Source organism: Nestor notabilis, unplaced genomic scaffold, assembly GCF_000696875.1.
Source record: "Nestor notabilis isolate BGI_N333 unplaced genomic scaffold, ASM69687v1 scaffold14776, whole genome shotgun sequence".
In the NCBI taxonomy this organism is placed as follows: Eukaryota; Metazoa; Chordata; class Aves; order Psittaciformes; family Psittacidae; genus Nestor; species Nestor notabilis.
Genome location: NW_009934345.1, coordinates 29,459 through 40,774, shown reverse-complemented (window position 1 = coordinate 40,774; position 11,316 = coordinate 29,459). Strand labels below are relative to the sequence as shown.

At 43.6% G+C, this 11,316-nt stretch overlaps 1 protein-coding gene across 1 annotated transcript; it reads left to right on the top strand.

Annotated features, from left to right (window-relative positions):
- Positions 1-442: 442 nt before the first annotated feature.
- Positions 443-5,037, top strand: FAM210A (family with sequence similarity 210, member A). The gene is made up of 3 exons (XM_010017305.1): positions 443-911; positions 3,074-3,185; positions 4,738-5,037. Exons 1-3 carry the CDS (start codon positions 463-465, stop codon positions 5,035-5,037), a joined length of 861 nt encoding a protein of 286 aa, XP_010015607.1. The 5' UTR covers positions 443-462.
- Positions 5,038-11,316: the final 6,279 nt, after the last annotated feature.

The window sequence follows — 11,316 nt, the reverse complement described above, 5'->3', positions numbered from 1 at the left end:
GAAAATTAATTAATTGCACATCAGGGAGTTCATATGACATTTACTTATGCTCAAAGTGTCACTCAAACTCTCAGTTGCTACTAGAAGTGAAGCTTAAAGGATAACTTTTCAATAACTGTGCCAGATTATGAAGATAAAAGCAGTAGATAGCCCTAAACATTCAAAAATATTTTTAGAGAGTAGAATGAGCATTTTAGCTATGAGGAATAGAGTGTGTTAAGTGAAGGGGCCGTTTTAGTTCAGAATGCTGAAGAAGAGTGATCTAAAATTATTTGCTTAATAAAGGTAACAATTTCTGCAAAGCCAGATAATGAAAACCTTTTAAAGTAGAAGAATAGAAAGCAATGTAAAATTTGAGAATTTTGAGTGGCATTGGAGCAAATAGATTACTGAAATGCAATTTGTTGATTCTTTTTTTTTCTTGTTTCCTCTCTATAGAAACCTCAGCCACGCTTCATCAAAATGCAACGAAGTCTATTCCATACTGCTTCTCAGCTGGCACATGGGACGTACTTGGTTCTTCCTCGCACTGGTATCTTTCAGTGCTTAAAAGGACAATCAGCATTGTCTAATATTGGATGCAAAGTGATTTTGGCACTGGACCCTCCTAAACGATGTCTTCATAGAGGTGCAGCATGCTTCGCCTCAAATAAAAGTGCTTCTTCATCACAGCCAGCAGACAGTCCTCACAAAGTACTAGAAGAGGGAAATCGTTTGACTTCGGCCACTGATACACCCAAGCAGAGCCCTGTAGAATCAGATTCTTCAGAACCTGATCCATTACAAGACAAATCAATTAGTCTTGTTCAGAGATTTAAGAAAACTTTTAAACAGTATGGAAAAGTCATGATTCCCGTGCATCTTCTGACTTCCACTGTGTGGTTTGGATCCTTTTACTATGCAGCTATGCAGTAAGTTGATATTTTGTTGCAGTGCCCAATACTGCTGTTGAATTGAGACTGACTTTCACAGGTGAAGGGAAATATAAATTATTACATGTTAAAAAGTGTGTCTATACATAATAGGGAAATGAGGGTACATTTTTAGTTGAAGCTTATCATTAATATCAAAAGTATATAGGATTCATGAGTGTTATGTACACACTATTATCATGCGATTATTGCTCTGTACTAGATATGTTGGTAACATTTGAAAGAATGCTCATCTCCCCAGAAGATGAATGGATGCAAACAGCATTGAAGTTATTAGTAACCTTTCACAAGGTAAAGATAGGGATTTGCAATCCTGATTTCAAAATGCTAGGTGAGATCTTTATAGACCTTTTTTTGTTGTTGGACTTGAGGGTCATTTCACCACTTCCTTTCCCCCTTCATCCCCATTCCTGTTTCATCACTGGACTTCCATGTTGTTCACCTCACCCTGAGCTCCTCACAAGCCATGTGTATCTTTTCCCTTTTACTTCTGTTTCTTGTCTTTCCTGCTTTCCACTGAAAAATTGCTACTGTAGGCCAGACTTTTTAATTGTAAGTTAAGTATTTGTGTGGCTAAAAAAAATAAAATTAAGAATTAACTATTCTAGCTTTAGTTTATTTCAGTTATAGCATATGCCAGATACTGTTCTGGAAAATGGCATTTGTTAGGAAAAAAAAACCAACCCTAAATCAGATAAGAGCTGCTAGTCAGATGAAAGAGGTTTTATCTGTCTGCAAATGGTTTGCTAAATATAAGTAAATGTTTATCTCTGGATTGCTAGTGTTGTATATTTAGTAATAGAAAGCATGAAACAACAATAGTTTGTGTTGGTAAGGATGGGGCTTAGACATCAGAATGCCTTACCACACAAGTGTTTGTTTTAGTTACTCTAACCAGCTGGCATAATTGCCCTTTCTAGGAGCTATAGATCCAAATGTCATTCTAAATTTAGCTCATGTCCGAGAAATAAAGGTCTTGAGCTATAAAAATATTTTGCTTTGGAAGAATTCAGGTTGATGCTTACATTCAGGCATTTCAAACTGAAGATTACTTCCTTGAAACACTGAAGTTAGCTGCTGAAATAGGTATTTGACACATCAAAACGACTGGAATATTTAACCAGAAAGTAATTATAACAAAGCTTCAGTTTGTCATGCCACAGGAGCAGCACCCTCTTGAAGTGGAAAAATAACTTTCAGAATGCCTGCTCATGATATGAGAGAAAACAGTGGTGGTTTATGAAATAACACAGTTAATGCTGTCTTTCAGATATTGCTATGTCTCCATTTTCTATTCTGGGGACGGGCTTTCAGATTGTAGCTTCTAGTAACTGTTAGTAACTTACTGCCTGCTACTGTTCCTGATGTTAAAGTACACACGTGCAGAAGAATGCTTGAAATATTAGTAGAGATTGGTAAAGATACACTAATAATACATGTCTAAATATTGGAAAGTCAGGTCTTCTATAACTACATTCCACAGTAGCTTTCTACTGTAATGTAAAGATGAGCTGTCTGTTTTTTCTTTAGCGCTGATGTTAGTTTCCCTGGTTTTCAAATAGAAATTGTGATAGGAGCTCCTTCCACCCATCTTGACAAAGCAGAACAACTGGGCACAAAACCCCTGAAGTCCTGTCCATATAACATGTTGCTTCCTCTTCTTTTGCCATATTCCATTTGTTTGATACATTTGAAAGTGAATGGTGGACACTGAAGTATGGACTCTGTGCTTCTGGGCATGCTGCAGATTAGTCTGAAATTTTATAAAGAAAACAAAAAGGTAATTTTAGGCAAAACAGAACATAAAGTTGAACCCGCACAACTGGAGCCTGAGTAGTTGTCTTACCACCGTTATATCTACTTACCTCCAAACGTAATAAACTGGGACACAGGTAAGTTAGTAGTTACTGAGCCCAACAGGGGTAATATAAGTGGGTCGCGTCTTGGAATGCTGAAAAGAAAGTTAATTTGCCTTTATGTACAAAAACATAAATCCTGTAAGTATGTTGTTTAGATGAAACAGTACTTCACTATCAAATTACAAAGTTGGTATAATAGAGTTAAAGAATGGCAATGGTACTATAAATCACTTCTCAGGTTTCCAATTCCAATTCAGGTTGCCAATTTTTTCTCTTTTGTAGAGGAGTGAATGTTGTTCCTTTCCTAGAGTTGATTGGCTTACCAGACAACATAGTGAACATCCTGAAAAATTCCCAGAGTGGAAATGCACTAACTGCGTATGCATTGTATAAAGTAAGTATAATTGCAGTTTGTAAATAAGCTTTAAATCTTGCCTGGTGAACTAAACAGGGTTTACTTGTTTACAGCAGAAAGAATAGTGTTTTCTCTCTTTGATAGTTACACATACTTGAGCATTCATTTTTGTAGTAAAAAATGCAAGTTCATAGAGTCATAGAATGGTTTGCGTTGGACAAGACCTTAAGATCATCTAGTTCCAACCCCCCTGCCATGGGCAGGGACACCTCACACTAAACCATGTCACCCAAGACTCTGTCCAACCTGGCCTTGAACACTGACAGGGATGGGGCACTCACAGCTTCCTTGGGCAACTCATTCCAGTGCCTCACCACCCTCACTGTAAAGAACTTCTTCCTTACATCTAACCTGAACTTTCCCTGTTCATAGAGGCTCTGTATTTCTTTATGGAGTTTATCTGTATTTCTAAAATAACTTGTTTGCTGCAGAATTATTCTCTGCCCTCAGAGATTTTAATTACAACCATTACATCCCTGATGTAATGTTATTCCTCTATATCCCTGATGTAACTAACAGGGATAAAGAGGTAAAGCCTAAACACCTTATGATTTCTAGGTGAAAGTGCAGTTATTTTTATCCTAGAGGATTCACTAGTTTGTCTTCCTACCTTAGTAGCTTTCCATCGTTGTCATGTACTTCAGTTGCCCATTGGAATCAGTTACTTGCATTCAGGTTTGGGTCTCTATTGTGCAGTCTGTTTGGGAAACATGTCAGACTGTGCAAAACCAAAATACTGTATTCACTTCAAATGCCACTGATCAAAACATCACATTTGGAAACTTCTTAACTGTTATTTAAAGGAGTTATTTTCAAAAAGAAAAAGTGAAAGCATTACTCTTGCCAATTATTATTGTGCCTAGAAGAGACCAATAAATACATGTGGTTAAATATAAAGATTTTATTATAGCTGGGAGATCTGGCAGTGTTGGAAGAAACTTGTAAGATGTGGAAGCACTAGAATAGGTGGCAAATGGAAAATTGTGCAGGCTTTTCTATGAAGTTCTGGAAGAGCATGTTAGTCTATCTAGAATAACAAACCTGGTTTGTAGCCCCTTGGATTAGTAGACCTTTTAAGGTCTCCTTTAGCTCTAGTTTTCTACGTGTGGGTCCTAGTTTTGGACTGAAAGATGCCTGTACTCTTGTGAATTTTAGGATTTAAAGCTATCTTCTTGTCAGTATTTCCTTTTTGCTTATGTGGCTCCGTGTTTACGTACTATCTGTCCTGATTTGCATTCCGAGATGCCTAATGCATGTCCCACCAGCTGCACAGAGAGGGTTTCACGTTTGGGGGTTTCGTTTTTTTCATTTGTGTGGGTTTTATTGTTTTATGGAACCCTACTGCCTATGCTGGTTTTGTCAGAAGATACGCATTTCTGGTGGAATGCACTGTAAATTGGCTTATTTCCGTATAAATAGAAGAACTTAGTATCTGATGCTGGCCAAAATACATTCTCAATATTAAAAATACCTGTTGCTAGGTAATAGTGTCCTGTTTTATTTATACAGTGTCCTCTTTGTTTTCTTGAAGATTGCAACTCCTGCCAGATACACTGTGACTTTGGGAGGAACATCCATCACTGTTAAGTATCTACGTAAGCATGGCTACATGTCCACACCACCACCAGTAAAGGAATATATACAAGATAGGATGGGGGAAACAAAGGATAAGATTACAGAGAAGATGGAGGAAACAAAAGATAAGATTACAGAGAAGATGGAGGAAACAAAGGATAAGATTACAGAGAAGATGGAGGAAACAAAGGATAAGATTACAGAGAAGATACAAGAAACCAAAGATAAAGTTTCTTTTAAAAAAATAAAGGAGTAGGAGAGATGCTTAATTTTTGGATATATCAAACTTAGCACTTTAACCCTTTGTGAGGCAGGATATACGAAGTGCACTTCTGAGCTTTTTTTCTCTCCCCCCTTCTGAGACTACAGTTACTTTGTGGATTTAAAATTTCTGTACATTCACCAAGGTTAAAGTTCTCTGGGGGAGAGGTTGTAATGAGATTTCAACTTGCAGATGGAAAAGTGCATCGCGGACTAGAAGTCCGTATGTCTATTGTGTTAACAGCTACTCTGTCTTCTCCTTTTTTCTTTTTATCTCCACCACAAACACACCCTCCCCATACCCTCCAAAGGTAGTTTCTTCCAAAAGCCACTACTTTATTCTTCCATCATAGTGTGCAGCCATTACTCCATTAGACTGAATCTTCCATTAAATGAGAAGGAAGATTTCTCTCTCTACTGGGAAAGACAACATATTTTGGTTTTCAGAGTATGTGGACCCAGGCCTCTTCAGTCGTGATCATCTCTCAACTTGGTGACAGACCATTATCACTGGTACTGCACATGAAGGAATCGATGGATTAGCTACTTGGCCTGAATGAATTATAATGGCTGCATTGACTTGAGCTGAGCTGTGATCCTTTAGAGGTTGAGACTATGAATCTTTCTTGGACAGTGTATCTTTTCAGAAATCTCAGCTGAAAGCTCTAAGAAGATTAATTAATCATAGTAGCCATACTGTCAAGTATACTTTGTTTCCTAAAGTTGATTTACAGTAGAAAATTACTAAATGATATTAATAACTGTATATTAAAAATCAGGCTTGGTTTTTTTTTTATCATGTTAAAGTTTACAAAACTGTTCTATTTCATTTTTTGGGGGGAAAAAAACTGAAAGAGAAGTTTACTTGAGAAATGGGTATATCAAGTGGCTTTTTAAATACATGCGAAGTTAGAGTTAAACCCAAAAGTTCTTCCTCCTATTCAGGAATCCCTCAGACTTCAGTAGAACAATTCAACTAAAATAAGCATAATTTCTGAGATAGATAGTCTGCCAAACTTTCTTTCCTTCTAGATTTTCTTGGGTCAAGCAGATACTTAGTAATAGCTGAAGGCTGAAATGCTGTCTCAAAGGTGTCATAAAGGACTAAAGTTGGAACTGTTGTATTTGACTGGGCAGGCAAACTGCTCTCATGGCTTTATTCAAATGCAGGCTGAAGAAGTGTGTTTTTCCTATTCCTATTACAGGTCTCGCTTTCTAGCCAGTCTCTGCCTATGTATCTTGTTTAACAAAGGTGGGGTTTTTGCAGGGGAGTATGGGGAAGCAAGAGAGTTGAACCCTGAGCATTGTAAATGACTAGAGTAAAAGAATTATAGCTGATAAAATATCATCTCTGCCCCACTCTTACGTTTTCAGTCAAGTCCCCAAGGGCCTCCCTGTTTTAGTGAGTTTAACTTCCTTGACTTAATTGTGCAGGATTGATTACACACTTCTCTGCCTTGTGTCCATGTGTCAAATAGTAACTGCAATGTAATGCCTACCTCACAGGGATGTTGTGAGGAATAAACATTGTATATTCGGAGCCCTGAAGATGTAAAGTGCCATGTTTATGATAAATATTATTAAAAAAAAAATCTGTGAATTTGTATGCTGCTGAGATGAGCACTGCTGTAGGACTGGAGTTAATAGATGCTTTTCTTTGTTTCTCTTCTAGCGTACTTCTCCTTACACATTCTTCTGCACCCATTCTTCTGATGTTGGCATTTGTTCTGGTTTTCCATTCTTGGGGGCAGTGTTGCCTATGTCCTGCAGCACCCTGCAGAGTCTGAAGTCTGCCCCAGTAATACTGCATGGTCATCCTCTTGGTCTGGGGTCAGCTGTGGGAACCTCTGTGCAACTCGCAGGATCCATCCCCCCTTTGCACATTGGCAGGGTTGCACAGGGGCACCTTGTTGTCCTAGGGTGAGTCTGTAGCCCTCCCAGCCATGTTAGAACTTGTTCTTTACACCCTTTTAGTACCCTTATCTTCTTGCCCTTCCCTGTGTCCAGCTGGCCTGTGACCACTCTAGTGCTTACACAATTCATCAAAAGATCTCTCTTATCTAGGTGCATTGTACTGTCATGTGGCCATTTCTGCATCTGGAGGAACAGCCCCTAGGTGAGGCACCTGCCAGTCATTGCTGTGTACTGTCTGGTCAGTTTTGCAGCATGAGCAACCTACAGTTTTGGGGTGAGCTGCATCCTTCACCCAGCATGTCAGTTAGCAGCACACAATTACGTGGATCCATCTGTACAAAGTGGGAGGGGAAATGAAGGCTTTGGAAATCTGACCTGCGGAGTGTTTTGTGACAATTAGGTGAATGCTTGGTTGTACTGGTGACCTCATGGCAAGTTGGCCTCATCTGCAGTCAATGCATGGCCTCATAAGTGCAGAGAGCAGCTGAGGAGTTCCTGGGCCACCCAGAGACTGAACAGCACATACCCAGCACGTGCCCAGCACGTACCCAGCTACACTGAAACTTCAACCTTAAGGTTAAGGTTGAGTTTCATCCTTGTGTCTTTCTTACTTAATTTCCATAGCTCTTACCACAGTACAAGGGCGCAGTTCTCAGTATTGCCAGTAAAACAGTGTGGGTTCCTGTGGCTGGAAGCTGGTGTCCACCCCCTTTGGTGGGGTGGTGCACCTGGACTGAGCTCACAGGCTGGTCATTTGCACCAAGCAAGGGTGTGCTGGGGACAGCACAGGGTCTCCTCTTACGGGTGGCCAAGCCAGCACAGTTGGCGCAGTCCCATGTGGCAGTAGTGTCCCTCCAGCTGGAGCAGCATCCGTGGGTGCCTCTGGCAGCACAGAGGGAACAGATGCCATGGCCTGGGAAAGCAAAGTTTGGCCACGGCACCCAGAGCTGTCACTGAGGCACCTAACAAGTGTAACAAGCAGGGGAGTGCCCAGCAGAGCTGCTGAGCTATCCCCAGCAGAGCACTAAGTGGTGAGGGGGGGAAAGCCCAGGAGCACCTTCTGTTGCTCCCAGGACCATCCAGTCAGTGCTAACAGAGGCCTTCCCTGGCACCCCGGCATCTTCATGGGAAAGGACTGTCCCCTTACCCGTCCTTTAGGGCCTAGGAGAGGGTGGGTTTCTCCACCTCTTTGCAAAAACCTGCAGTAATCTGGTGAGACCAGGACTAAGGCAGCAGAGAAAGTGCTGCTTTGGTGACTTCCACACCTCTGCCTGTTCCCTGCTTCCCACCTAACACCACTGCAGAGCACCACTTTGTCTGCTTCTGGTGTAGGTACATACATGAAGACACTGAGTGCCTGCCAGAGCAGAAGCTGGAAACAAAGTCACAGCCCAAGCAGAAGATGAAGTAGTGCCCAAGCAGGACCTAGAACCAAAGTTGCAGCCTGAGATTGGGGGCCTGGAGCCAGAGTCAAAGTAGCAACCAGAAAAGGAGCCAGAGCAGAAGCAGAGGCCCAAGATTGGGCTGAATATGCAGCCTGTGTAAGGACCCAAACCAAGTGACTGCTCAAGCAGACTTCAAGCCAAAGTCGTAGCCTGAGGTGATGCCAGAGCTGATGTAGCAGCCTGAGCAAGAGGCAAAGTCTGGTTGTAGATAAATTAAGAGCCTGAGATGGGGCTGGAGGCAAAATAATGCCCAAATGAAGACCCGAGCCAAAGATACAACCCAATCAGGTGCAGCAGCCAAAGTTTCAGCCCAAGCACTGTTTGGAGCTGAAGTCACAGCTGAAGATGGGGCTGGATCCCGAATAGCAACATGAGGTGAGGCCAGAGCTAAAACTGTTGCCCAAGATGGGGCAGGAGCTGAAGCCTCATCCCAGTATCTTGACAAAGTCGAGGCTTGATTTGGCACCAATGCCAAAGCTTCAGCCGGAGCATGGGCCAGAGCCAAAGATGTTGGGCAGGACCTAAAGTCAGAGCGCAAGACTACACCAGCACAGAAGCCAAGGACCAAGCAGGCACCAGAGTAGCCACGAGAGCATAAGCAGAGCCTGCAGCTGAAGTCACAGCCCAGTATCAGGCTGGAGCCTAAGTGATAACTCAGTGTCAGGCCAGAGCAAAAGTCAGGGCTCAAGATAGGACTGGAGCCAATGTCACTGACCAAAGTAGGGGCCAGAGCTGCAGCAGCCTCCTGTGCAGAGGACTGCAGCCAAAGCAGCAGCCCAAGATGGCACCAGAACTGAAGCTGCAGCCCCAGATGGAGATGGAGTGGAAGTCACAACCTGAGACTGGGACCTGAAATTGCAACCTGAAATTGGGACAGCACTGGAGTCGAAGCCTGAGCAGGCTGGAGCCAAAAGCAGAGCCCACGACTGGGCCAGAGCCAAAGACACAACCCAAGATGCGTCCAGAGTACATGCTGTGTTACCAGAGCAAGGAATCAGCACCAAAGCTGGGGCCCCAAGATGGGAATGGAGTGGATGTCACAATCCGAGCAGGGGCCAGGTCTGAGATCACATCCTGAGATGGGGCCAGAGCCAAAGTTGCAGACCAAAGCAGGGCTGGAGCCAACATCACAGTTCACTATGTGCATTAAGTAGTGGCTCAAGATGGGGCCAGAGCCAAAACTGCAGCCCAAGGAATGTCCAGAGCTAAAAGCACAGCTGAAAAGAGGGCCAGGGTCAAAGTAATCGCTCAAACAGGTACTGGAGCAAAAATTGGCCCAGTATCAGTCCAGAGCAGCAGTCACTGCCTGAGGTAGTGCAAGAGTCAAAGTTATAACCCAAGCTGGTCTGGAACCAAAGCCATGGTCAGAGATGTGGCCAGAGCCTGCATCGCTGCCCAAATAGCAGCCAGAGCTGCGTTAACTGCCTGAGCATGAACTGGAGCTAAATGTGAGTCAGAGGCAAGTTTTAGCCTAAGACAGGCCAGGAGCTGAAGTCACAGCCCAATACTGGGCCGCAGTCATGACCAGATATGCCACTGGAGATGAAGCCACAGACCACCATGGGGCTAGTGCCAAAGCCATGACCTGCTATCAAGCCCTAGCCAAAGTTGCAGACCGAACAGGCAGTGGTGCTGAAGTAGTGACCCAGTATTAGGCCAGACCTGACCCAGAGCTCCAAGATGGGTCTGGAGCTAAAATTGTGACCTGAAATTGGAATGGAACTGGAGTCATATCTAGAGATGGAGCCAGAGATGAAGCTACGGCCTAAGATTTTAGCCAGAGGCAAAGTAACACCCCAAGATGTGGCAAGGGATGAACCCAAATAGGGGCCAGAGCCAGACATGGCCTGAGATTGGGCCAGAGCCAAAGATGCACACAAATGGTGCTACTGCTGATGTTGCAGCTCAGATGAGGTTGGAGTTGAAATCATAGCTTGATATGGGGCTGGAGCCAAACTTTTGGCTCAAAATGGAGCCAGAGTCAAAGTCACAGGCCAAGATGGGACTGGAGCTGAAGTGATGACCCAAATAGGGGCAGGAGCAGAGACCAGAGTTGAAGCCCTGATCGAGTACTGGGCCAGAGCCAAAGCAGTGGCCTGATATTGGACAGGAGCTTAAGATGTGGCTCAAAAACATCTGCCACTGGCTTGAATATGTAACAGGTCTGAAATCGCTGTCCAAAACAGGTCAGAGCTGAAGCTGCAGCCTGATAACAGGTTGGAGCCAAAGCTGCTGCCTGAAATGGTGTGGAACAGAAGTCACGAACCAGGCAGGGGCAAAAAACAAAGCTGCAACCCAATATCAAACCAGAGACAAAGATGGGGATGGCAAAGTGGCCAGAATCAAAGTCACAGCTTGAAACAGGGCTGGAGCTCAAGGAGAAGCCAAAATATGACCCAGAGTGACAACAGTCGTCCAGGCAGGCCAGAGCCAGAGCCGTGATCTGTTATCAAGCTGATGGCAAAGTGCCCCAAAGTAGCCACCCGGGCCATGGCCGGAGCAAAAGTTGTGGCCAACGATGGGGCTGGAGCCAAGTTTTAAAGCCAAAATGGGGCCAAGCAAAAATCTTGGCTCAATATTGATCCAGAGCCCCAGTAGCAGCCTGAGGTGGGCCAGAGCTGAAATCACTACCCAGAGTAGAGGAGGACCTAAAGTTTCACCCCAGTATCGACAAACCTGAAGTTGCAGATCAGTTTGGCACCAACACCGAGGTCACAGCCCAAGCAGAGGCCAGAGCCAAAGCTGCTGCCCAATATCGGGCAGGAGCCAAAGTCACAGACCAAGGTAGGGCAGAACAGAAGTGAAGGACGAAGCAGGGGCTGGAGTAGACATGAAAGCCTGAGCTGGAGCTGAAGTCACAGCCCAACTGATATTAGCTGGGGACAAACTGGTGACTCAAGATGGGGCCAGAATCA

Bases quoted from the DNA above. Each gene is read 5' to 3' on its own strand.
- FAM210A (XM_010017305.1), top strand. From the start codon at position 463: ATGCAACGAAGTCTATTCCATACTGCTTCTCAGCTGGCACATGGGACG. The intron at 912-3,073 runs GTAAGTTGATAT...TCTCTTTTGTAG, and splicing joins TTTTACTATGCAGCTATGCA to AGGAGTGAATGTTGTTCCTT. The intron at 3,186-4,737 runs GTAAGTATAATT...GTTTTCTTGAAG, and splicing joins CTGCGTATGCATTGTATAAA to ATTGCAACTCCTGCCAGATA.